General features: G+C 39.6%; 3 protein-coding genes across 19 annotated transcripts in view; 1 reads left to right on the forward strand and 2 right to left on the reverse strand.

The window, feature by feature from the left end:
- Nucleotides 1–3,087: 3,087 nt before the first annotated feature.
- hpcal1 (hippocalcin-like 1) lies at nt 3,088–12,491 on the forward strand. Of its 2 annotated transcripts, none has more exons than XM_017682882.2 (4): nt 3,088–3,433; nt 8,639–9,089; nt 9,694–9,799; nt 11,360–12,491. In XM_017682882.2, exons 2-4 carry the CDS (start codon nt 8,712–8,714, stop codon nt 11,455–11,457), a joined length of 582 nt encoding a protein of 193 aa, XP_017538371.1. In that variant the 5' UTR covers nt 3,088–3,433; nt 8,639–8,711; the 3' UTR covers nt 11,458–12,491. The 2 variants fall into 2 exon arrangements, with proteins under 2 accessions (XP_017538371.1, XP_017538381.1); XM_017682892.2 differs by lacking the exon at nt 3,088–3,433 and adding an exon at nt 4,622–4,781.
- Nucleotides 12,492–13,083: 592 nt separating this feature from the next.
- Nucleotides 13,084–19,299, reverse strand: pdia6 (protein disulfide isomerase family A, member 6). Its single transcript, XM_017682871.2, has 13 exons — nt 19,143–19,299; nt 17,952–18,096; nt 17,733–17,790; nt 17,339–17,465; nt 17,082–17,188; nt 15,985–16,121; nt 15,483–15,597; nt 15,102–15,242; nt 14,871–14,955; nt 14,657–14,729; nt 13,805–13,963; nt 13,494–13,590; nt 13,084–13,357 (listed from the first exon to the last, which is right to left on the reverse strand). Exons 1-13 carry the CDS (start codon nt 19,156–19,158, stop codon nt 13,289–13,291), a joined length of 1,329 nt encoding a protein of 442 aa, XP_017538360.1. The 5' UTR covers nt 19,159–19,299; the 3' UTR covers nt 13,084–13,288.
- Nucleotides 19,300–23,610: 4,311 nt separating this feature from the next.
- Nucleotides 23,611–27,076, reverse strand: part of otofa (otoferlin a) — a 125,675-nt gene continuing 122,209 nt past the window's right edge. For 8 of the 16 annotated variants that reach the window (XM_037537792.1, XM_037537789.1, XM_037537791.1 and 5 more), the window contains one exon: nt 23,611–24,126. In XM_037537792.1, coding sequence (XP_037393689.1) covers nt 23,940–24,126 — 187 coding nt within the window. In that variant the 3' untranslated portion in view covers nt 23,611–23,939. Of the gene's footprint in view, nt 24,127–24,212; nt 26,308–27,076 lie in introns of those variants that run through there. The other 8 variants (XM_037537794.1, XM_017682810.2, XM_017682803.2 and 5 more) reach the window with 5 other exon arrangements.

Here is a 27,076-nt window from a genome sequence, read left to right on the forward strand (position 1 = left end):
GAAAACATCTGCTAACAAGCTTTGGTGTTTTCATGATTTCTTGCCGAAAATAAGTTTCCATATGTGGATTGTGCACTAATTACTAAACTCTTTAGAAACCTTTGCAGGCCAGCATGCAGTGCTCATAAAGGATCACTGCCCCAGAATGTCCGATGAGCAGTTTAGGTGATCAATAATTGTAGGGACTGACTGTGCTTTTGGACTCAGCGTCAAAACATGTCCTTAAACTTACATTAGCCCCCTGTGTGAGGTAGCTGAGTCTATTTAGCTAAATATATTGCAGCTTGACAAAAGACAATAAATATTGGCTCTTTTAAAATTAAAAATAGGATAAAGTAATTTGTCCCTTTGGTGAGAAAAGTATCAGAGGTTAATTGTTTTTTTTTCTATCAGAGGCTGGCTAAGGATGTTTGTCTGAGATATGCTGGGGTGCTTGAACATCTGCACATGAATTGATTAATTGAGTGAAAAAAAAGTGAATTCAAAGATCTTGTAAGAATGTTGAATTATTCAAAACCAAGAACAGTCTATGATTTTTCTGAAGTGCTAGAAAAGTTTCAATAAAGTTTTCTGTTGGATCCTTGTGGTTTAGTGATTTTCAATGGCAAGAAATGCAATTTTTCTGGCATCGTAATATAAAGGATTCTAATAGCTTATCAAATTTTAGATGCATTTGATGGATTATGGAACCTAAAGATGTTCTACAGGAAACTACTGGGGGTGGGGGTTGCACTGATTTTTCCAAAAGTCTGCATAATACATCTTTGAGATGTAAACAAAGTCATTCAGAGTGGTTTGATGTGAAATGCTCCATTCTAGAGAAACCTAACAACTCAGATTTTTTTACATGGGTGATAATAGGAACAAGGAGTCGGAATTCTACATTTATGACATTTGGCAGATGCTCTTTCCACAGCAACTCACAATTTGATCATTTTTTACACAGGTAGGCGAAGGTGGTGTTAGGAGTCTTGCCCAAGGACTCTTTTTTGGTATAGTGTAGGCTTACCCAGGTGGAGGATTGAACCCAGGCTACAGTGCAGAGGTGTTACCCACTACACCATACCAACTACAACACAACACAAATATAGCAATTATATTTACTACACACAAAATACGGTTCTTTAAGGGTTCTTGAGTGAAAACAGTGGTTCTATATAGAACCATGAACATTCAAAGAGCCATTTGCATGCTTAAATGGCTCTTTGCATGGTGAAATCATTCTTCAGATTGATGGACAATGTGCTGTATATGGTTTTCAAAAAGGGCTCTTTTATTTGCCGTGTGTTTGAGTTTAGGTGCTAATTTGAACTATATACAACACATTCTCCATCAATCTGTGAATGATTTCACCATGTAAAGAACCGTTTTAGTATGCAAGTAAGTCTTTGAGTGTTCATGGTTCTTTGTAGAATCATTGTCTTTACTAAAAAACCCTAAAACCCTAAAAAAGGGTATCTAAAACCACCAAAGGGCCTACATGTGTTTTCTGAGTTTTTCTATGTAATGTTGGTATGGAGTAAAATAGTTTTGAATCTGAAAAAAAGCTTTATTTGGGTACTATTTTGCACCCAGCAAGTAGCTCTCCACAATCAACGAGTTTGAAAAAATGTTTTATGCCAAACTCTTATCTCAAAACCAACATAAAACAGGGTCTTAGGGCTTAGGGCTTAGGCAAAGCACTCATAACAATTACATGTAATCATTTTAACATTTTAGAGGCTTTCAACTTTTTGGATATCTGGTTCCCATCACCACCACTGTGACAAAACGTTGTCTCTAGTTTCTCTAGAATGGAGCATTTCATATCAAAGCACTTCAAATGACTTTGTTTACATCTTTACACCTGAAGAAATTTTGAAAAATTGAAGGAATTTCAATTTAAAGCCATTCAGATTTGGTTCCAGTGGTCTTTTTTTTACATGGTTATCTAAAATATACAAATCAAACACAGTGATAAAGGTAATATGATTAACACACTACAGTTAAAATATGGACTTGCATGATGCATATGAAAAAAAACTGTTACACACATGTTTACTGCTCATTTGTGTTACAGCAGGTCCAAAATCTGACCAGCAACATGTAATGCCCCCTAGTGGAGCTCACCAGAGACCTTCTGAACTGCCCAGTTTGCAGGGCTGATCCCAGTTCAGGGAGATTAAGGATCCCGCTCACTGCGCGTGACGTGTGACATTTTCACACGGGGCAGCATCGGTTAATCTCATCCATAACATTAGTTAGCCAAAGTGCCACAAAAAGGTTGCTCACCCCTCCAGTGCGCATTTTCCCAATGAAAAGATTTTAATTAAAATAATGGAAGTGGCAAAGGAAGGAAGTAGGTTAACTTTGCTGAATTGGGATAAGTCTATATGCCAGTCATCACCTGTAAAAAGAGAATGACCAACTACACTTTCTTACCGTGACTGCCTCTCTCTCTCTCTCTCTCTCTCTCTCTCTCTCTCTCTCTCAAGATAGGATCCATTTCCTCCAGGTTGCCCTCCTCCAGTAGTTTGGAGCTGAAAGTAACTACTGCCCTCTGCTGAGCAACCAAACAAAGCAATCTTGGTGGATCTTGGTGGATAAACGTAATTTCAGAAAGAGAAGATTTGCCTGTGACCAGTTAACGTTAAAGCTCTCTGATACCCTACACCGTCTAATGTACTGTAACATACACATGAACCGACAAACTGCTAATTCAGACTATCGATGATAAAAGTAACCGCCAATAAATCAGACCAATGTGTCATAATTTGATATTTTAAGTGCTATTAAGTACTGTAAAGAAACCACTTTCATTTTCCAGTTGACTCAAAAATATTCTTTCCATGGTCACGACAACGGAGAGGGTATGGACTGAACCACGCACTGGAGTAGGAGGCTTTCGCAAAAGCGCGACGGTCTGTGTGCAAATATTTTTATATTTTGAAGGAACGAAATACATTTCAGCATTCAGTTCACACGTGAGCGTCATATCTTTTCTTGAAGAGAATAAACTGGCACAGAGAAATGCGTAATGTAATGAAATATGTCAGCAGCATCCCCCTACAAATAGTTTTGGACGCGCCCATTGACAACCGAGCACGGAGATGTAGGGTGTCGGATACCTCCTGCTGGCCTCACCGATGATGGGCTTACAAGTGTTTGTTTGAGAAACGATGGGGTCGATTCTGTTCTCCGAGGAGTCAAAGATACTGATGTGTTGTCAGATAAGCCTTTTAAAGACCGCGCGGTTACCTCTCTAGGCTGACGGACACTTTTAAGGATAGCTTACTTTGAAAGTCTCGTAGTTTCAGGTGGCTGTATGTGCACTTTTACTTGTTTTTTCCATTAGCCTAACTGAGGACACTCCTCTCCTCCAACATAAGCCAGGCGGACCAAGCCTGCTTTGGTCAAAAAACGGTGTCGCTCGCTTCTTTTCAACTTCTTCTCGGTAAGTTGACGTTTCTATTAAGTTCGTGCCAAAATGACAGGCTGCATTTTTAATTTTAAATTCGACCACCTGTCAGTGAAAGACCACCTTACGAGCTTGGCGTTCAGTGTTGAGCCGTTAGCTTTTAAGCTTTAACTTGTAGCAGAATAGTAAATTCTAAACCGACGTTATTTTAACCCCAATATGAAAATATGAGTAAGCCCAATGTCTTTGTTTTATCATTATCATAATCTCTTAACTGTTTCGCAGAGTGAAGGGTGGATGGTAGGTGTGGCGTGAACGTATTTAACCATTAATGATCCAATTCAGACGGATTTATGAGGTCAGCTTGGAGATTATGTTGATAATATGAAGTCTATTCCTGCGCCTTTGAAATCTGTTCATGAAATAGGGCGGGGGTGTCATTTAAGTAATGCAGCAGGTGTGATTACCACAGTCTGTGCTCCACTTCCAGTGTTTCCTAATGTCACTCACCACTTTTGATTCTCACTGACAGAAGAAATTCAGCTGTAACAATATTAATGATCAAAAAATGACGCTTTAAGAACATGCTTTAGAAAAGAGTGCAGTTTTGTGTACCTATTGCATTGCACCTTGAACAATGCCATTGTTTGTTAGGCATATTTGTGACTAATTGCTGTTGTGCTGAGGTCACCTCAGGGGTCACAGCATGTCCCCACAACAGGAGCAGGGGTCGATTACTCATGTTTAAGCAATTAAAGCCCTGTAGAGGCATGCAGTCAACCTTACAGCGGGCCTAGTTGACCCTTTGTGCTTATTTTGGCTCAGCCTTACATGAGACAAATCAGTTTCTTATCATACAGCCTTGACAGATGCAGTCAACATAAGGCACATTGTTTTTTGCAGTCTATTCACGTCTCTGGAGCAGTCAATGAAAACTTATGAGACGACCTTTCGACGCTTGGTTTGACATCAGTCTATTCTGGGGGGAGAAAAAACTCCCAGGACTCTGATGAGCGAGCGTGTGAGCTGTTTGTTTTAGTGACATCTTATGGTCCAGTGGAGCAGGAGAAAGACATTGGATTTCTGTGCTGTTGATCTTTTGACACCTGTCAGGATGGATTTTGGTTACCCTGCTTTTTGGGGACGGGGACTTAATGAGGCTCAACACAGATGCGAACACAAAGAGGTTAATGGAGTTGATGTTTTATGCATGATGGGTCAGAGATGATTCCCTGCTACTGTACAGCCACCGGGAGAATTGCACCGAGGCAGCTGACGTGTTCAAACCCACACAGTGTGTCACTGTGTTTCCAGTGAGAGTGCTTGTGGTGGAAGTGCTCCTGAGTAAGAAGACAGAAAACGCTGGAAGTAGGTTTCATAGTAGGTAAGAAATAGGATTCCAGAGGGTTGTAGTTGTTAAAGAAACAAGTAGTATTCAGTCAATAACCTTGGGCAATAATTTACTTATTTTTAGCAGAGAACAAAAAACCTGTTGACTCTAAACTCACTTATAATAGATGAGAACAGGCATGTTCTTTAAGCACTAGCCCTTTGGCTTCTATTGTAAGTGAGTTTTGGTCAACGGGTTTTCGACTCTTACATGTACTGGGTAGTGAACTATATGCAGATGCAGACAAATACATATGATGGAGATTAGGTTATAAAACAAGTGTTAATAAAGTTGAGGACGTTCTGTTGGAGTGTGGAGCTCTGTAGTTTAAAGGGGAGATTTGGCTTGTGCAGTAGACTGGTTAGGAAATGCATATTTCGTGATGGTGGCAGCATACAAAAGAACATCCTATTTGCACGGACAACATGGAGGAGGACTATGCGCTTGGAATGTGGGCTGCTGTGAGTGGAGACAGAGTGACAAAGACATGCAGTCATGGCCTAGAGAGCGGCACTGCTTCAGTCATTGTACTCTAGAGCCTGGACTACCAAAACAGACCTTTTCACCACTGAATCTATGAGTTGAACCAAAGAAAATGGAGCATTTGCACGGCGGAATATTTTAGATATTTAGTCATGCTGGTATTTTGACACATAATCTCTAGTGACTGAGACTTAAAACATGCAGTTCAATGTAGTCAACATGGTCTTTCAGCAAAAATCTCAAGCATGCATCATGTAAACACCGATTATTATTCCTAAATAGAAACAGGAAAAAATCTCAAACATGCATCAACAGTATCAAAAGGCAGCCATTTTCAAATAACACAAACTCTACTGTGTTAGTGCTATTGGAAAGTGCTACAAGCCATTTTTGGTAAGAGGGGGTTGAACTGGACATTCTGTGGTATGGTTCACATCATTTCTGTCTGTTGAAACCAAAAGGTCCATAACAGGAACACATTTCCAGGCTGCTTTAGCAGAGATGTAGCTTTACAAGCCTCATGTTGCTTGCGAAGCCAGCACCTATAAAACGATGGGCTCAAGACCTGTGAGGCACAGGTCACTGCAGAATCCTGGGAAATCCTGGGAAATTTGGGCAGCATGACATCTGTTTTCCACTCCCAGGGATCTGTAGTGGGTCTTTTTACAAACGGTGCTTACTCAGAAATGGTGATTAGATCTGCAATCATGAGTAGTTGCTCTGTGTTTTTCTCCCCAGAAATTATGTGCTATGAACAGCTTTTTTTCACCACCACTTCAGAAAATGTGGTCTATTTTCGACTTCCTCATCCAGTTTATACTGAAATCCGTTCTGATATTGAGTCATACGGAATACATCTGCCTAAATTTCAGCTGTGTAGTTGCGCCACCTCTGTGACGTTGTTATTTTAACTAAAATAGGGCCTGTGGGGACCCTTGCACTTTTTCCATGTGACTCCATTTTGAGTCTGCATTTTTGTTCTTCTGACTGGAAAGTTCTGGGTGTCTTGTGGCTTGCTCAGTGTTAGTGGGAAAGGAGGAGGGAGCAGAGAACTCCACCCGTGTTTATGTCTGTCTTTGGGCTGCCAAGGAGCTGACCAGCAGCTACATGTGGCTCTTATTCTAGGGAAGAGTTGTATGTGATCGCGCTCCTCTTCAGACAACAGACTCGGTGAAACTACTGGAGAAGGCACTGTGGAAAAAATATGAAAATACAGTCTTGTGTCCTAATAATGCTGTCCTATGATACTGTAGTGCAGTACGAACAGTCCTGGCTCATTCAAGGATAATAAGCCTAGCTGTGCAAAAAACAGGAACAGCCATTTTTTTAACCGGAACAGCCGTTTTTAGCTGTGTGTAGCCATACAAACACACTTTCTTAGAAACATGAAAATGGCTCAGTACATCTGCTTCTGCGCATGAGTTTATTTCCTGCCAGCAAAATTAGGACTATACCTAGCCTCATTTGTTGTTGTCAAGCCAAATCCTGTACTGACTGCAAGAGCCATGGCAACAGCAGACATGCGTCAAGATTGATTCAAATCCGATTATAGAAAATTGTAAATAAGTAAGACATTAAGGACAAGAGACAAACATGGAAAGAAGAGAGGACAGGACAGCGCACACAGACACACATGGCCATTTCTCTTTCAGTCCAATAAAGCTTTTATGGGTTAACTGGAGGGTGTAGGCTGAATTATATAACCTATCATTAAATTTTGCCAGCCACCTCTTCTCTTATGTGGTTTCCATATAATTTCATGTATGCTATTCGAAATCCTCTGTCCCGCTGCCTAGGAAACTGGGATCTCAGTGTAATTTATTTGTTTACTTGTTTATTTATTTTTGGGTCTCTCTTTGTGACTTTGGATTTGGATTTTTTTTTCTAGGTTGCATCTGAAAATACAGTCCGTCTCTCTGTCATTTACACACACACACGTTAAATAAGACCCTCCAAGAAAAGAGAGAAAAAGGAAAACACTTCATGTAGCTGTGAAGACCAATGGTGGATTTGCATACTCACTCTCATCTTTCATGTCTCCTTGGAGCCAGGTCTGCCTCCAGATGTTCTAGACAGCTGGACCTCCAGGGCTGTTAGCTTCAGATCCTGCATTTTCAGCAGTTCTTGAATGTCGCACGTCATGTTGTCACTGGTGCTGAAAGATCCAGGATTTTTTTTTCCACTGTGAAATGGCGCAAGAAAATGATGTGTTTAGAACTCTTTCTTAGTTCTCAGTCCTTTCATTCAAAGCTTCATGGGTTAGGTGGTAAACCAGCAAATGCAAATGAATCTAGGCAGTGTCGTTTCCACTGCTTGAATTTAAGTTGGGACAATCAGGAGGCTTCTGAATTAATAGACTTTAGAAGTATTTGTGTAGTGTCTGTATGGGCTCAAAGATGAGGTTGAGGAATGTAGAATGCAGAAGATTTGAACTGTAATGCAGATTTGAGGAGCATGGTGCCTTGTCTTCTTGCCCTCTCCACACATATAGGTCAGTAATATGGTATGCACTTTTTGGTGTCCATTATTTTACTATTAAATAATTCAATACACATTTTAATAAAGACAGTAAGTCATTTATGTGAATACATTTTCAGTGCATCAAAGTTTAATTATTTTTAGGCATTTGTACATTTTTATTCAAAGTGTCAGGTGGTGCAACCATCCAACCATACAGTATATTATAATTAAGTACTATTACAAATGGTAGTCATATACATTTTTAAATAAAATTGATTGGTATGATTTTCAGTTTGAAACCTTTAGAACCGCAAAATAGGTCAGGTTCAAAGTATTCAACTCATTGAAATACTTTGGTCTGTAGTACAGTGTAGTACAGTTTAGTACAGTGTAGTACAGCTTATATAATGTATACATGTTTTGTGCTTAATTTTTTTTTTCTATCATTGACAGACATATAAGCACTCACATTCTACAAATGTAGAATGAAAATGCAAGTCTATGCAGGATGGCACCAAAATACCCTCCACTGCATTGGGCCAAACAGTTAGGACTGCGGGTTCTTATTGTCTGGCTGATAACTCACACTGTCATGGTTCCCTAGGTTATGTAGTGCAAGTTGTGACCTTTTGTAAGAATTGTCTCTTCTCCCAGATGGCCGTTACCCCCCACCATCAAGAAATCAATAAATTCGCACCTTAATAAGGTATTAAATGGTATCCATGGATACTGAACTCCACTCCCTCATCTCGCTTGGGTAACATGGTTTCCATCTGGCTGAATCTTTGTGTGCCAGAAAACAGAAGAAAGAACAAAAAAACTTTTGTACTGCAAACGAAATTCTAAAAAGGCTGCACAAGTGTTTGAAAACATCTACTATTGTTCTTTCATAATGTGCCTTTGTGTAGGTCCAGAGAGAGAAACCTAGGCACAGAAGAGATTGACCAGAGGAGTTCTGGAAGTCCACTGGGGTGTTCCATCATGGGTAAACAGAACAGCAAACTGCGTCCTGAAGTCCTGAATGACCTGCGGGAAAACACAGAGTTCACAGACCACGAGCTGCAGGAGTGGTACCGGGGCTTCCTCAAAGATTGCCCTACTGGCCACTTAACTGTGGAGGAGTTCAAGAAAATCTATGCCAACTTCTTTCCTTATGGGGATGCCTCAAAATTTGCAGAGCATGTTTTTCGTACATTTGACACCAACGGTGATGCCACCATCGACTTCCGAGAGTTCATCATTGCACTGAGTGTGACTTCACGTGGAGGCTTGGAGCAGAAGCTCCGCTGGGCCTTCAGTATGTACGACCTGGATGGAAATGGATACATCAGCCGCGCTGAGATGCTGGAGATAGTACAGGTAAGAGAAGAGTATTGGTTCCAAAGAAGCTGCTTTGATGAAATATCTGTGATTATTGTGCTGTTTATTCTTCTGTAATTAGCACATCAGCACAAGACTAAGACAAAACATGTGTAGCTTCTGAAAAAGCTTTTCTGATTAAGTCTTATACTTAAGAAAAAAACACTCTTAAGAAGCTTCTGGAAATGTTATGATTTTTATTCTTTTTTCAAACCAAGCATATGTCCTACTGCTTTCCTTTTCTCTCCTCTTTTGTTTATTTCATTCCTCTCTTTGCATTTCTGTATTTGCTCTGTAAGTTGTCGTTGCCAGAGCAGCTTGTTCCATATCAATATTGGCTCTGTTGAATGTTTGGCGATATAGCCCTCCTGAATAAACACCTCTCCTCAATCAAGTGTTCCACAGGCCATATGTTCCTGCCAAAAGTGGTGATTGAGTACAAAGGTTCTGTCGTCACTTAAAAAAAAAGCCTATAGACTCTCTATAGATGGCTATAATTCATACTCAGAGAATATTGTATAGAAAAAGAACTTCATAAAATTATAATGACTGGCCATTACTGTTAAAAGCACAACCAGTTGATGTTTTTGTTCAAACACCACAGGCTATTTACAAGATGGTGTCATCAGTGATGAAGATGCCAGAGGATGAGTCAACCCCTGAGAAACGCACTGACAAGATTTTCAGGCAAATGGACACAGACAACGATGGTGAGCTGTCCTTATCTGACTTGTTTTAGTCTGTGCTTCCTGAGAGTTCCTGAGACTTTAAAGTAAAGTATTTTTATGTCTGTTGAGAATTTACCCTTTAAGCAGCTGTAAGTGTCCCAGCAAAGACACTAAGGGGCACATACAGCCTACAGCTGAGATTCAGACTGAAGTCCCAGCTGTGCTATCATTTGCTGTCTGTGGCCGCAGACGTTCAAGGACATAACTGGCTGCAAATGGGAGGGAAAACATCAGGGTTCCTCTCCCTCCTGTGAAATATTACTTAACTAGGCTGACATCTGTGAGTCCAGTGCTTAGTGTCCTCCAATCAGGAGCCTGACAAGGCTATGTTCTCTATTCATTATACTAATGTATCTGACCATAGCGAGTGGACAGTTGTTCATAGGAAAAGCTGTTGCCCCTGTTCTCTTGGAACTGTGGTCTTATTCCCTGATATATGAAAGATTAGGCCTGTCATAATGTTTACATAATCTTCTCATTGCAGTTATTAGAGCAAATTTTTTAAAATATAGTTTTCATAGTCATGTTTACATCACAATGAACAGAATATACAGTTATGGATCTTACAAAAACAAACATCTAAAAGAGTTTAACTACTTATTGGTGCTGTGTGATCTTTAAAGGGCAGCAATGAGTGTTTATTTGAGCTTAAGCTATTTGAGCTTAAGCTGTCTGTCATCTCTTGGGAGCTACTAAGTATGGACAGTGAGAAGGCCAGTTTGGCCAATTTAGGCTTGCACTTTATTGGCTGCATACAGTGAACAAAAAAACACAATTAAATTGCAATTACTTACATGGCAGTTAATCGTCTGCTGATATTTCAAGATAGTGACAGGCCAAGGAAAGGCCTACTTTTGTGGAAACTGGCTAAACTAGAAGGGGGGTGACAGTCTTAAGATGCTTTTTTTTGTATTTTCACAGAAGTAGAATACATATTTGTGTTGAAAAATGCTAAATGAAAATGGAAATGAATTAGTTTTGAAACAGACATAAACCTGGATGGGGAGAAATTGATATTCTGTTGTCTGTTTTCCCAACTTTTGCTGTCAGCTGCAGCAGTGAAACAAACCAGATTCCATGAATTTATGGATAGGCTGCATTGTACTGTTAAAAAAAGCATAGTTTCAGCATGACTGGGCTGTAGGTTGAAAAGGATATAAGTAAGTGTTTTGATTTTCATGACTTTTTGCAGCTTATTTTCCATTTATGGCCTAAATAGACAGGGTAGTGAATGGTAGAAATTGTTTTGAAACTGCAGCAATGTTTACATGCCACATCAAACTCTTTTACCTCAAAAATTGGGGAAAATTTATTTTTCATGATATGGGCTATGATGTGTACAGTGGTCTTTGTAACTGGTCATTTACTTTCAGAACTGCAGCTACTCGCATACATTTGCCTCGCATACATATTAGAAATTGAACATATAAAGGAACGCTGGTGTACATTCAAGAATATTTAGCTTTTGTGCCCAGAAGAATGTGGAAATAACCCCAGACTGGTTATGAAATCACTAACCCTTAACCTCTTTTCATATTGCAGGGAGACTTTCCCTGGAGGAGTTCATCAAAGGTGCCAAGAGCGATCCCTCTATCGTCAGGCTGCTGCAGTCCGACCAGAGTTCCTCTCGCCAGTTCTGAAAGTAGCCAAGCAGCAGCGCTCAAAGGAAACCCTGCCACAAGCCCTCAGGAAGATCAGCTTATTGCTCTCCAAGACATGGGCTGCATTTGAGTAACAGATCTACACCGATCACAGTAGAGTATGCAATGTAAATCACAAAGTCTGAAGAAAATCTATTACTCAGATGCGCTCAACTGTCATTTATGGTTCTCACCCACTCATAGTACATTCTTGAGGTTGTGGTGAAAGTGGATACTGTTCCCTGATCTGTGTCCCTTGATTTTCAGAAGGCAAACAGTGTAAGAGCTGTAGTTTTGCATATCACAAAACTAAGATTTTAACTGGTTCAGTTTATAATCCCTCAGTGAAGTGTCCCTGATCAGTCAGAGCCCTGAGAAGCAATTTTTCTACATCTTGAAATAAAATATTTGGTCATTTTTGAAGTGTTAAAAGGTCCCATTCTGGATACGTCACATGTGCAAGTTGTTCCATTTAAACTTAATATGCAAACATGCATGGATAAGCAGCACTTAGTAAAGTACCACTTGCATGACAGAGTTAAAAAATCCTGAAGACATACAGGTGCATGATCAATGGGGTTCTGGAATTAATCTACATTCATTTATGGACACGGTACAGTAAATCTTTCAGCGTTTAGTCTTGTAAAAACATCTTGTCTCTGGACAATTAATGCTTTTTTGCAGCTTACGTATTTTCATAGTTTAGACATCTGCCAATACATTATGCTTTGTCATGGGTGAACTGCCAAAACTAGCATTTGTGTTGTGATTCTGTAATATTTGAGGTCAGCAAGAGGTGTAGTGATAAAGTTACAGTGCTGTGTCTGTGTAGCTACCATTGGAATATCCAGCTGTGCTGTTGTCAGAGAAGTACAGGACTGCAGCTTTCCCACTGAATGTTGCATATTCATTTGTATGAATTGAATATTAAGCCATTATTTAAAATAGTTTAGAGCACAAACATTCACAAAGGTGAAAGTTGTTTGAAGTATGTCATGTCGTGTTTACATCTGTAATAAAATTCAGTCAGTTAATTTGTGTTTTTTTTATTTTCATAACAAAAAAAAAATCAAAACAAAGTTGTGTAAGAAAAATCTACACAATTCCCACATTGTTCCCTGTCCAGCACAAACACAATGGAAATCTGGGGTATTGACACATTGACTTCCTTCTCAGGAATATTTGAGGAAAAAACAATGTCACATTTATGGGGAGAATAAAAATGAACAGGGCCATCTGCAAAACTGCAAAAAAAAGCTCTAAAAGATATTACCCATACATGGCAGTAAGTATATCCAGTAACCTAGCGCAGTTTCCCGTTCTTAGGAATATTCCCTAAAGACAGAGAAAGTCCACGTGTCGGCTAACTCATTCTGTCAAATACGCCATTTTATTCAGTGTATGCAGAGAAATGGATGGCACTGGAAAAAAAATGCAGCTTAGGAAAGTATTCTGCGTGAGATTTTATCAAAACTGAAAAAGCATGAACTTCATTTTGCAGCTGTATATTTTGGAGGGAGGACAACTGGACAGAGAAAAGTGACATTACATAAACCTGCTTATCATCCTTACTGGGAGATCAAATGAACCAGCCAATCAAATGTAAAGGACGTGTGTGAGACAAAGTTGAGTTCAACCATGATTTAATCCCTGATCCCCTCATTTCAAATTAGTGAAGAGTAGTTAAAAGCAACACGAGTCTTCGTTTCAAGAGTGTACAGTAACTTAATGTCCTGGTTTTCCCCTCATCCACAGGAGAGGAGAGGTGGGTTATGGGCTGAATCTGTGCGGTCTTGACACCAAACTAGATCAGCTCTCCCAGCCAACGAACTCATAATTCATCCTTCTCCAGATCATCCAGATCCACATCGCTCAGGTCAATGTCATCCTCCACAGGAAGCTGAAGGGGGGGGCACACAAAAAAAGAATTTCACACATGTAAAACCAAATGTAACTTTTTACATCAGACAATACATGGAAAGAGGAGAAAAAAAAACAAGGAAGGGGGGAACGAATAAATAAACATTTCTACTCACAACTCCATCCTTCCCATCCCAGGCTTCAACAGTGTGGATCTTTGGCAAAGCTCCACCTCCTACTGTGGAAGTCGAGCCACGTCCCACAGAGAGATCCCTATAATGAGACAAAGAGGATTCAGTTAAGATATCCTAGAATCTATAAGAACACTTAAATGGCAATGGATGACAACACAGATGAATAGCAGAATCTTTGTAAAGACTGCGTACGTTGGTTTTAAGAAGTAATTTCTAAAATGTCTTCTTTCCGGTTGCTGAATGAGGCCTAATGTAATTAAATATTGGAAGAGAATGAATGAATGAATGAATACCTTAGGAATTCATGGATTCCTGTCTCACTGAACGAGCCCTTCAGAAGAGCAAACTTCATCTTGCGAGAGTTAATAGCTGCCATGGCAGGGTAGCCAAAACCACCTATCCCCAGAGAGGACTCCAGCTCCATCTGAGCTCCAGCTTCGGTCCACAGCCAGCTGCGGTATGAGAGAAATGCATTTTTTGTTAAACGTCTAGTATAACAATGTCATTACATCATATTCTTAAGTTCAAATGATCTCTCTTACAAGATGATACTAATTTTGTGACATTCAAATTGCAATTATTTTCTATAAATTATGGTCCACATATCCTATTTCAGCAAGACACCAGAAAATCCACTTGTTCTGGCTAGAATGCTGAATAAAAAGCAGAAGACTGCCTGTTGGTTGTGTTGTCATGTACACAGCACATGGTTGTTTTGGTTACTGTTGCTTGGTATAACTCATTCACAGGCAGCTGAAAAGCTCTTTGTTATTTGGTTAAATTTCCTCGATTCTGAAATTAAGGATTCATTTTTTAGCCCTACTGACTATTCCAGGATTGCTGCACAATTTTTCAAATATCAACTTCAATGTGTCTTATTACTGCTCTAAGAAATGAAAAGTGTCTGCTGTATTCCAATAGTGATTGGATTTTTTTTTTTTTTTTGTGGACCGTCAATTAGTAAAAGTTTAGCATACACAATGCCAACCTGGTCTTTATGGGTCATCTCAGAATTTAATACAAATTAATACATCTACTAGTAAAAAAAGTCATTATATTGCCATACCTTTCGAAAATAAATACATTTTTATAAGACTTGTGTCAACCCTGTACTCCACACAGAAAGGCAAAAAACACATACTGACCCCCACATCTTTTTTTTGTATTTCTCAGCCATCTTCATCATCACTTCCAGATAACCATTTCTACCTGCTGCACCTATACATACAAGAAGAAACAGAGTTAGTATTGCATTGTCATGAAAAGGACACACTGCTTTATAAGATTTTTTAAAATAATTTAGTGTAAGACTGCACCTTACATTAAAATAAAAAAGGTCAAAAAACAGGTTACTCATACCCGTGTCAAGAATATGAGGCAACACAGCAATCACACAAAGCTGATGGTCCTCACAAGTTTTCTTCAAGATGTCCTGATTCAGAATCTGAAAAGCAAAATGGTTTCACATTGTCAAATAACTGTTTTTATCAAATGGGGGGATGGGTGGAGGTGGGGCAATGCATTTCCCCTAATAGCTTAAATTTTTAAACCAAAGTAACTGTTGAAGGATGCATGGATAGGCAGCCTGACCTCCAGCAGTTCGGGAGGAGGTGCGTTGTCTGAGTAAAGGTCCAAGGCACGGGCAACAAGGTCTGAGCGAGTGCGTCCACCCTGGTAGTCTTCTGGCTCCTCTCCTTTACGGAAAATCTTTATGGTAGGGAATCCCCTGATCTATAAAATAAAAAGAAGAAGAAAGTTTGAATATTAAAAATCAAAGACTAAGAAATACCTGAAAATCACATTACACAAAAGCATGTATGTGCATGTTGTACAAATGATTCAAGACAGTGAAAGTAAAACGTAGCATCCTAAATCTTACAGGGTAAACAGTTTTGAAAGATGTAACTTGATTCTTTTAGCAAAAAAAAAAAAAAAAAAATTGCAAGACGCAATGGTAACAATCAGAATTACCCCATAGCGGCTTGCCAGGCCCTGGTGAACAGTAGCATCTACAGTTCCCAGCTTCACTCTGCCATTGGTTTGTTCTTTGACCTGAGAAGCAGCAGCTGTCCATTCAGGTTCCAGGCTGAAAATATCAAATTAGAGATTAAAACCCAGATTACAAACACAAATCACTTAATCTAGAGGATGTGAAATAAAAAGTACTTTATTTTACAGTTACCTACATAAGGACTTCACAAAACAAGCACTAAGTAAGATATTCAACATACATTTTTTAACAAAACCTCTACCTCATAAGTTCCATGACTTGGAAATGATACTTCATAACAGCATGATAAATGGGACAAATGTCTGTCAGTTGAAGGTCCTTTATCTCAAAACAATTAAATTTACCTAATAAACCATTTTGTCATTTTGCGAATGCAGACATAAGCTGTTCAAGTGATTTTTAAAAGTCTTTAAAAGTATTTAAATAATTATGATTTCAATGTAAATAATTTGATAAACTTACTTCTTGCAATGTCCACACCATGGTGCAAAAAACTCTACCAACCAAACATCATCACTGTTCAAAACCATCTGGTCAAAGTTATCATCAGTCAGCTCAATGACATCATTCTTATTACCACCACTGCTGCCACCAGAACTCTGAAATTAGAAGAAAGGCAACATAAGAAGTGAAATAAACCTTTACGAGAATGCAAAACATCAGGGGTGTAGTCAGCCTGCTAGAAGAGGTGGGCCTTCTTTCAAAGAGCAAACCTTTATTAATTATAAGCTGCAAGTGTATGTTATGTAGATTAGCCTTTAACCTAATACTACTGTTACATTATTAAGCACATCTATTAGACAGGACTTTTCCCCATCTTCAGGCAGAATTGTACACTTTACATATTCCTTGTTTTAAAAAATCTAAAAAATAAATAAATAAACCAAATCTAAGAATAAAATACAACAACAAGTTGGCAGGTTAAAATACAGTTACTTCAGTATAGCGCCTACTGTAACTAAATGTTCTCAGGACTCTATGTCGTAAAATCATCTCAAATTTAGGAAACCCATCCAAACCTCACATCTCATACCTATAAATGTTTAATGGTGAACAGTAATAGTCCGTTATAGTTTGTGAAGAGTATCGCAATTTTCAGCCAGATAAAACCTCTATATACTAAATGAGCCACTGTAAAACACAAGGCTACTCACAAAAAACTCTCTCTATTAAATATTGTAATGTAATTAACAATAGTACTTAAACATGACTACATTATACAGATACTAAGGGTTGTGTGCAACCTTATTGTCCAAAATAGAAAACAACAAAAAATCTGTTATTTATTTGTCATATATTGTCTAAATAGGTAGTTATGCAGACAGAGAAACTGAATTTTTATATGTACATTATATATATAGTTATTTTATTAACAATTAACTTAAGTTATCCAGCTGCAATTTCAGTCCCAACATTATAGAGCAGTAATATGAGCTTGTTAAAAAGGTACAGCATTTAATATTTCTTTTTTTGTGTGTTTTTTTTACTTTTGCTTTCCCGTGGTAGGTTGAATGATGCCCCTTGGCCACACCCCCATTAATCTATGCAGACTTCAGTACCTGTCTACTGTGGTCTGAGCCTCCAGTCTTTCCACTTAGTCTGTCTTTGACTATAGAACGCAGAGAATTCAGCGCTGCATCTACGATAGCCTGACTGCTGCGTCCACCTTTAGGCAAGAAAACAAGTCACAACTCTGAAACACCAGGGAATCAGAAGCACAAGTGAATGCCAGAAGAGTGGTCAGTTACAAACAAACTTCTCTATTTATTTATTTATTTGCTTGCTTGCTTGTGCACATGTAAAGAGATATTTGTACCTTGAAATTCCTCTGGCTTATGTTTGTTGGCCCCAAAGATCTTGATGGTCGGGAATCCACGAACCCCATACTGGCCTCCCAGTGACTTGTGCTGATCTGCATCAACAGCACCAACCTTAACAATTCCCTGTGTTACAGCAAAGAGTTCAGACAGTTATTATTTCAGCATCATAAAACGTACGACAAACAAGAACAACCACATCCGACTTCCCTGAATAGACCCCAATGCTTGTCAACCTGACTCTCCTGGCTAACAGTTTCAGTTTAGTTCTTTAGTTTTTGGATAGGTTCTAGGACACATGCATAAGATTTGTCTAGGTTACAGTACACATATATAGCATTTCTAAAATAATCCAGGTAAGTTAAGTAAGAATTATATAAACACTCATTTCACCTTCAATGCTGTGGCTGCTTTCTTCCAATCTGGGACCAAGTTCTGGCAGTGTCCACACCTGTTGAAATGAACCATAAGACGTAATGGAACACATAAAGCAAATGTACGGCATCTTTAAATGAGATATCTGCATGTTGCAGGCATTATGCAAATACATATCCGCATTACATTTATTCTTATCAGCTACTAGCATTTAAATAAAACATCATTTTAACTCACCAGGGGGCGTAAAACTCCACAAGCCACAGACTGTCACTCTGCAGGACCTCCCTGTTGAAGTTCGAGGGATTGAGCTCAATCACATCATCACTGGCAGAGTACATCCCATGGACAGAGAGGACAGTGAAAGAACACACCAACACACCTGAAACAGGTAGTCAGTGAGTGTAAGTCCAGAGAAATTAACCATAAAAACAGGAGTTACAGGTTTAATTCTACATAATAAAATACTTATATGAAGTACTACTTTTGCATTAATCATAAAACTCCAGATACGAGCATCTTCCACATGCAGTAACGTAAATATGAGTTCAAGAACAGGAAGCCTTAGAGACATGGTACTGAAATTACAGCAGAGAAATCAGGCCTGGGTTTCCCCAAAGGCAGCATCTTAGCCCAACTGAACATTCGCTCTACCAGTTAAGGCTGTCTTAACATGAAGATGCTTTTGGGAACCTGGGCCCAGAGCATTAACGTGAAAAAGAGAAAATAGACAGAAAACTCAACAGTCGGTTGCTGGAGTACACGCACCTATCCACATTTGTTTGAAAGGCTTAACAGATCTGTAACAGTCTATCATTAGTAAACAACGCACCTCACACAGTGCAATGGTACAATGACACCTGTTTACAAAAAACGGAATCGGATTTTAAAGCATTTTCTATGGGAGTAAGGATTGATCTTGATTAAGTTGTGACGGTTGATGTGAATATAACCAACTTCACTATTTTTTAAAAAACTCCTAAAATAAGGCTTTTAAGCAAATCTAAAATGAACCGAGTCCAGCTGCTCCAGTGGGGAGCTGGCTACTGCAAGTCTTTCGTATTTCGTCCCGTTCACTGTAGTTTTGCATACACTTCAGAATGAACGCCTGGTAAGCTAGCCAGTGTGAGAATTAAGCAAAATTAGCCTCGTACCTTCATCTCAATCCTTTCTCTGATTCTCAGTCGACGTCTTTGGAAATTAAGCAAGTCAGAATAAGCATATGATTTCAGAATGCCCAGAATATAGTCACGTTGTACATCTGACGGAATGTTCCTACTAGGAATTAGCTACCTGCTAACTAGCTGTCTACAACTCTCCGATATCTGCATATCAACGTTTCCCACGACACAGAGAAGTTGTTAGCAAGCTAGTTTCAATATTAAGCCATAACATGTATTGTATTGTGTCAGTTGGGTCTTTACTTACCCAGTAGAGCTCGCATGGTTCTTTTCAGGGCCTGATATCACCGGCAAGCTGAAGTCTGCGCGACACTAAGTTAACCTGAGTTGTTAATAGCGCTCCTCTTCGCTGAGCCGAGCCGCTCCACACCAGCCTGTCCTCGCTCGCTCACCGTGGCCCGCGCTGATTGGCGCTTCACCTTAAGCAGCCAATCACATCCCGACGTGTAGGTTTGAGAGTCGGTGAAGTACGGTGGCGAAGAGAGGTCAAACACTCCGAGTGCACTTCAGTAGCAAACTTACTATTGTGTGTGTGTGTGTGTGTGTGTGTGTGTGTGTGTGTGTGTGTGTGTGTGTGTGTGTGTGTGTGTGTGTGTGTTAACCAATAACCAGACATGTCTCAATGTATTATGACAAGAAAACACACAATCCTGAATTTGATCAGTTTTGTATTTATGAGCAAAAGGAATGTTTGATTATCATTAAAGATTTTTATTTGGGCTGTGCAAAACAACAGTTTAACACACATGATTTATAGTGTGTATGTATGTATATATGTATGCATTTATTATTATTATTATTATTATTATTATTATTACTATTATAAATAAAATTGTCAATATTATTTACTACTCAGGTGTTACTGTTAGCATTACATGAACCTTAAATATGACGCACTTTAACTGATATAGTAAAAATAATCAATCTATCAGTCTATCTGTGTTGGGGAGTAGTGAACTACGTCTAATTAAACGAGAAGTTTAACTACATTTCACAGTAGCTTGCTTGTAGTTTAACTACATTCATTTTTCCATAGTGAATCAAGTAGTATTTATTTATTTATTTATTTATTTATTTATTTATTTGTGCAGTTATCTACTGAAACTACAAACAATTGTAGGCGATAAAAAAGCTGATATTCCTTGCATTTTCCCCTGAATAGTGGGGTATTCTTTTGTTTCTTTTGTTTTGGCAGGGCACTTTTTGCAATGAGCTCAATTGTATGGCATTTTTGCTGGAATGTGACTTTTTTGTGTTGTATTTTGCTATAATTTTGTACCACATTACATTGTCAACTTCATATTTTTTCATAAAGTAGTTTGAACTACTTTAAGTAGCTTTAGTTAACCATACTAGATTTCTCCCCATGATAGCTTAGTTAAATTTCTTACAGTGCGAAGTAACTGTTTGCTTGCAAAGCTTTGCTTTCAAAGTGGCTTCCCCAACACAGGTATCTAACAACCACATTTGGGTTTAAAAGTTGATATGATTACTATACCTACCCTCAGGGCTGGAGTGGGGCTTGTTTTGAGACAGAGAGTTATTTAATGGCCTCCTTAAACTCTAACTGTATTTCTCCTGATACATGCACAGCATTGCCATGTTTTTTTTCTAAAATCTCTGCATGTTCATCTTCTTCTTTTCTTACTTTTATCTCTAATTGATTATTATATGCTATATTGAGATACACAATAAAGTTGCTAGATGAAATGATGAAATAAAAAATATGAAAGTTTTTTGTCTTAAATGTGACACAATCCTGTCAATATGCTACAAATGATGCTAACATTAGCTGAGTAACTTAAATTAATATCCTGTTGATGTTTCTCTCCATCCACCAGCTCAGAAATCTCCCCATCCTCAGTAACTAGCTTTTATACCTTGGTTCTCTGCAGTTTTTGACGCTACTGTCCATCTTCACATAATATGAGATAAAACAACACAAATATAATCTAAAGAGTTGTTACCAAAAATTTTAAAAAGTGGATTCATATTTTGTGACTAAAATATGAAAATATAAGAAAATTTTGTCTCTGTTCAATACACATTAGCACCTTTTCCATCCCTGTTTTTTCAAAAGATCAGCTTTTATCCAGTCACACCCGGGCAGCCCATGTAATCTGGCCGGGCTCAGCCAAGAGGCAACATGGGGGGACCATGTGGGCCCACCACCCACAAGGTCCAGCATGGGGGAGCAGGGCAGTGCAGTACAGGCAGTGGGAGATTGCAGGGGGGCCCTTGGTGGCCTAGGCCCTTGCAGCAGAAACTGGCTCTTGGCACGTGGAATGTAACCTCACTGGGGGGAAGGAGCCGGAGCTTGTGCGGGAGGTTGAGAGGTACCAACTAGATGTAGTTGGACTCACCTCCACCCACAGTGTCGGCTCTGGAACCAAACTCTACGATAGGGGTTGGTCCCTCTCCTTCTCAGGGGCTGCACAGGGTGAGAGGCGCCGGGCGGGAGTGGGGATACTCACGAGTCCCCAGCTGGTGGCTGTGTAGTTGAAGTTTGTCCAGGTGGACGAGAGGGTCATCTCAATGCGAATTAAAATCGCAGAGAGGAAAACTCTGACTGTTGCGTGTGCTTATGCACCAAACAACAGGTCAGAGTATTTTACCTTCTTGGAGCGAGTGGGCGGGGTTCTGGAAAGGGTCCCACCCACAGACTCCATAGTCTTAATGGGACACTTCAATGCTCATGTTGGCAATGACTGGGAGACCTGGAGAGGCGTAATTGGGAAGAACGGCCTGCCCGATCTAAACCCGAATGATGAATTGTTATTGAACTTCTGTGCCAGGCATGGATTGTCCATAATGAACACCAAGTTCGAACACAAGGATGCTCATAAATGTACATGGTACCAGAGCTCCTTGTGTCAGAGGTCAATGATCGACTTTGTTGTTGTTTCATCTGACTTGGGACCATATGTTCTGAACGCTTGGGTAAAGAGAGGTGCTGAGCTTTCAACTGATCACCATCTCGTGGTGAGTTGGATCAGATGGCAAGGAAAACTGATGGTCAGACCCGGTAGGCCCAAGCGAATAGTGAGGGTATGCTGGGAATGACTGTCGGAGGCCCCTGTTTGGAATGATTTCAACTCCCACCTCCCACCCCAGCTTTTCTCACGTCCCAGAGGAGGTAGGGGACATGGAGTCTGAGGGGACCCTGTTCAAAACCTCCATTGTGGAAGCTGCTGGGCATAGCTGTGGCCAAAAGCTTATGGGTGTCTGTCGGGGCAGAAACCCAAGAACCCCCTGGTGGACACCAGTGGTGAGGGCGGCTGTCAAGCTGAAGAAAGAGGCCTTTAGGGACTGGATGGCCTGAAGGACTCCCAACTCAGCAGAGGGGTACCGACAGGCAAAAAAGGTGGCAGCTGCAACGGTGGCAGAAGCAAAATCCAGGGCGTGAGAGGAGTTTGGCGAAGCCATGGAAAAAGACTTTCGGTCGGCTTCAAGGAGGTTCTGGACAACTGTCCGGCGACTCAGGAGTGATCGGGGTGGCTGAGCCCAAGCTGTATTCGGCAAGGGTGGAGAAACTCTGACTTCAAATGAGAATATTGTCAGTTGGTGGAAGGAGCACTTTGAAGAGTTCCTTAATCTGGGAGACATGCCTCCCTCACAGGAGTCAGGGCCGGAGGCCTCTGGCAGGTCAAGCTCCATTTCCCTGGTGGAGGTCACTAAGGTAGTGGGCAAGCTCTTCCGTGGCAAGGCACTGGGGGTGGATGAGATTCGTCCAGAGATGCTTAAGGCTCTGAATATTGTGGGGCTGTCGTGGCTGACGTGCCTCTTGCATAAGCCTCAGGAACAGGACCCTTGGACTGGCAGCCTGGGGTGGTGGTGCCCATTTTTAAAAAAGGGGACCAGAGGGTGTGTGCCAACTATCGGGGTATCACACTGCTCAGCCTCCCTGGGAAAATCTGTGCCATGTGCTGGAAAGGAGACATGCATTGGTTTTTTGAAATACCCCAAATATTTTGAAGTTTTTTTTTTGTCTTAATGTTTTATTTCCGTGATTGTTCATAGCAGTTGCAGTCTAAACACTAACATTAAAGCAGTGAAATCTAAACATTAATGATATCCTGAAATTTAACAGCACCATCAGCACCCCTACTTTCATTAGACCACCCCCCCAAAAAAAACTTTAATAATTAATGCAAATTGGCAAGATTTCGAGATTGTGCTTCAGTTAGTGTGACCTCTTCTCGTGGGCATTTGTTAACAAGAAACAAGTTGATTTAAACATTATTCTTGGTGTTTACACAATTTATACAATTTCAGCTTAGTTGGTCATTGTGTAAGCAGTTCAGAGCAACCCATGCTTGAACCCATTCTATTGAAACTCAGTAAGGCAACCAGAGCAAAGCTTTGAAATTTTGCATGGTTGCCTAAATTTTACTTTTTCATGGAAATCCGGACAGACTCTAAGTCAGTTGGTGTGAAATGACCCTTTTTGATAAAGCAGCAGAATGAGGTGTTCATAGTTCTTGTTAACTTTCAGCAGACCTTGCCACCAAAGGGCTCCACCCACTGCATATTTGCTTACCTTTTATATATATTTTTGTGTATTTTACTAATGCTAGATTAACACTTAAAAACTTGGAATACAGTAAAAATGTATGACATAGTCATGTGCAAAAGTTTGAGTGTCCATGCTCAAATTACATTTTGTTAATTTTCTTAGTGAAGATAAGTTAACACATCCTATACAGGAAACACACTTCGGCACATTTTAATGCATTTTTATTGTTTATTTACTGAATTTAACATGAGGGATGAGGGGAGGCATAAAGTGTTTCCTGTGTACAAGTTATGAAACATTTTATATGTTTTATCTCATTTTTTCTCACTCAGTATATAAATAGACATTGTGCACTTAATTGTGCACTGTTTGCTAAATTCAGCCCAGATCTAAAAGCCTAGACCTAAAATTGACTACACTGGAGGCTACAGTTGGAAGTGCATCTTTTAAGCCGCTTCTCCTTCAGGGTCGAGGGGGGTGCTGGAGCCTCAGCTGTCATCGGGCGGAAGGCAGGAACTAACACAATAGTTAACCAATAAAGTTTACGATCTTCTGACTGAGTGCAGAGGGAATGGAGAAGATGAGCAGGCCCAGGAATATCAGCCCTGTCACAATCAGAAGCAACACCACACACGCCAGCTTATACTGCCTCCACGCCATGATACATGCGGCTCGCGTCGGACTCAACAACCACGACAAGCTGGTGGTGGGACGGCTGTGGGGCGAAAGAGGACAGAGGGATTATGCATGCACCAATAGGCATCCGCACACAACAGCAGAAACATGAAAACAGCACTCAGGCAACTTTATTTCAACAAGATCATTTTATTCAATCTTCATACAGACAAAAATAAATTAATAAATACCTAAATGCTTCACACTGGTAAACAGTAATTATAAATACACCCTATATGATATAAATAAATTAGATTTAGTGCAATCAGGTCAGTTATCAAATTTGATCAGTAAACACAATCACATGAAACACAAAGCTGTCCTGGCCAAAGAGCAAGCAGTTACAAAACTATGGTGCTATGCACAGCAAACAATGTAAACCAAAGGCAAGCAGAAGAGGGAATAATATACAACTGTGCTGGAATAAGACGATCACGCTGATAAAAGAAACCCTTCTCCTTATGTCTCTGTCTCTCGCTGTCTCTCAACATTCACGATGAAATGTCATGGATTCATAGTGCAATCGTCAAGGCAAATGCAACATTGAATTCTCATGTACATGAAAAGCTTGTTTTCAGCATTAGTTAATGATAGACAACTCAGTTTTAAGACATTGTTGCATGCTTACTGTTGTGCTATCAGCTGCATTCAAGTTTATACATTTACAATAAAGACAGAATCTTAAGCAGGCCATACACATCCTCAAAGTATGAGTGATCTGTTTTGCACACAGTCCTGAAGTTCAGCATATTTACTTCAAAACGCTCCTGATTCAACTCATTGGTTAATTATTTAAGCAGGGGAATCACCAAACTGTGCTGGGCTATGGCTCTTCAGAACTGGAACTGATTACCTCTGACTGGGCAATATAAACAGAGATGAAGGACTGCAAAATTTCTTCAGGAATGTATATGCTTAAAAATAAAGGTTCTCAAAAGTGTTAATAGGAGCCATGTTACAGATTAACAACCTTTGGTTTCTTACGGAATGTTTCAACGTGTTGAACTCATTTTTTGTAAATGAGATGTGAGTGAAGAACCAATTGAAAGTATGACCACCCTTCATTTATGTGACATTGCTATTAAGTGTACTTACTTCCATTAAGTTGTTAATTTTTCAGCATTAGGAAAAGACTGAAAGATCTGCAAAGATGCATCCTTAGAATGAGGAAAACATATTTAACAGAAAATGACATTCTTTTCAGGATACTTGCTTATATTATTTCTAAGAAAACTGCAGGGATATTTTTCTACCCCTCTAAAGTTCAGTCTTAGAGGTTGCGTGCATTTTCTGCCTACTGATCCAAGCAATCCCAAACACATGGAGTGATGTTGAGATATGAACTCTGGTCAGTCTATTGTTCTGAGAACAACAGCAGCTTCTTTATTTGTTTTCCGTTATTTTTTATTATCAATTTTCCTTTCTCTGTTACAGCTTCTTGACAGCTACACATCCTTTCAGACCCACAGTGCTGAGTTGTCATCTCACAGCTGAAGGGTGGATAGAAACACCTATGTTTTTTATATCTAAAGTAAGACTGGAGCTTGATTTTCTCTTCTCTCTCAAAGATGAAAGCTTTGCATGGTTGTTAGGAGTCCCACTACCTTTAAATTCCTTAATATATTTTTAACTCAAGTTTTGGGAGTGCCTGTTTTCCATTTACTTCCCTTTGACTTTTCCATTCACATGCAAGTGGACCATCTTATATCTAACCTCTTCAGAAATATCTCCTGAAAATAAATGTACTTCTTGGATGGAAATTAAATGACTGGAAATTAAGTAAATGAAAGGTGGTATGAGACCTTTGTACAGTATTGCAAATTCAAACTGAGAACCTTTATTTTTAAGAGTTTAAGATTAAAAAGAAGAAGCTTGGTGTGCAACAGTGTGAGTTAGTAGATCTTCTAAAAGGAGAATACACAAAAGGTATAAAGCAGCATCAATGTGGAAGGATGAAGGAGAAGCTTTGTAGATGAACCACGCTGAGGTGGAGGGGGTGAATAATAGGCTCTTTTTCTCTCCAGTTCAATGCTGGCCATCTCAGGCTCCCAGCAACTTCTTGACCAGGTAGCCAGGCATGCTGTAGAGGAAGAGGCCCACCATAATCAGCAGCAGCAGGGCCAGGATAATCTTGATAATAAGCCATTTGTAGCGGTTGCACACAAGGTAGCGGATCGCCTTCAGTGGGCTCAGGAACCAGAGGAAGGTGGTGTCGGGTCGGCTATGAGTAGGGATGGTGGAGTGAGGTGATGAGGTTATAGTGAGGGAGGTGATTAGGAAAGATGAAGAAGGGTGAGGGGTAACGGGGAAGGGGAGAGAAGAGAAGTAAAGCAAGTGTTAGTATCATTAATAAAAAGCTAGACCATTTCAATTTCTTATCATATTCTACTCTGCCAATTAGCCACCAAATAAGGATGTGTACAGATGGTGATGCTATCCCCTAACACATCTTGTTAGTTCTGGAGGAATACTCAATTGTTTTTCAAACTAATGTCTATTTGTCACATCTGTAGCATGTGGTCAGTTACCATTGACAACTCTATTGATGCGTTTCCCTGTGCAGAAAATCCAGCTCAAAACACACTTATTATATAGGTCAGCAGGCAAATGCTGAAGAATTTTAAAACAATTGATTTTCTCTTATTTTTAATGTCCAGGGAAATCATTGTCTGTGGTAAATGAACATACACGCAGAAGACTGAAATTAAGAAATTGCTGGAGAATTTTTTTACCTAGTATGTAACACCAAAAAAAGTTAAATAAATAAATAAATAAAGGTGACAGTGAAAAATGCACATTTACACTTGTGGCTTTATACATATGAACAAAAAGTATGCATTCATAAGCACGTAAAGTTCTCTACCACTTTTCACCTGGTGTGATAATAAAATGCAACAAGTAGCAACCATGACAAAAGTCTATCTTCTATGTCTTCATAAAGTTCACAGGGACAACATTATCAAACAATACTCAAAAAAAAAAAAAAACTA

The sequence above is a fragment of the Pygocentrus nattereri genome, chromosome 4 (assembly GCF_015220715.1).
Source record: "Pygocentrus nattereri isolate fPygNat1 chromosome 4, fPygNat1.pri, whole genome shotgun sequence".
Lineage (NCBI taxonomy): Eukaryota > Metazoa > Chordata > Actinopteri > Characiformes > Serrasalmidae > Pygocentrus > Pygocentrus nattereri.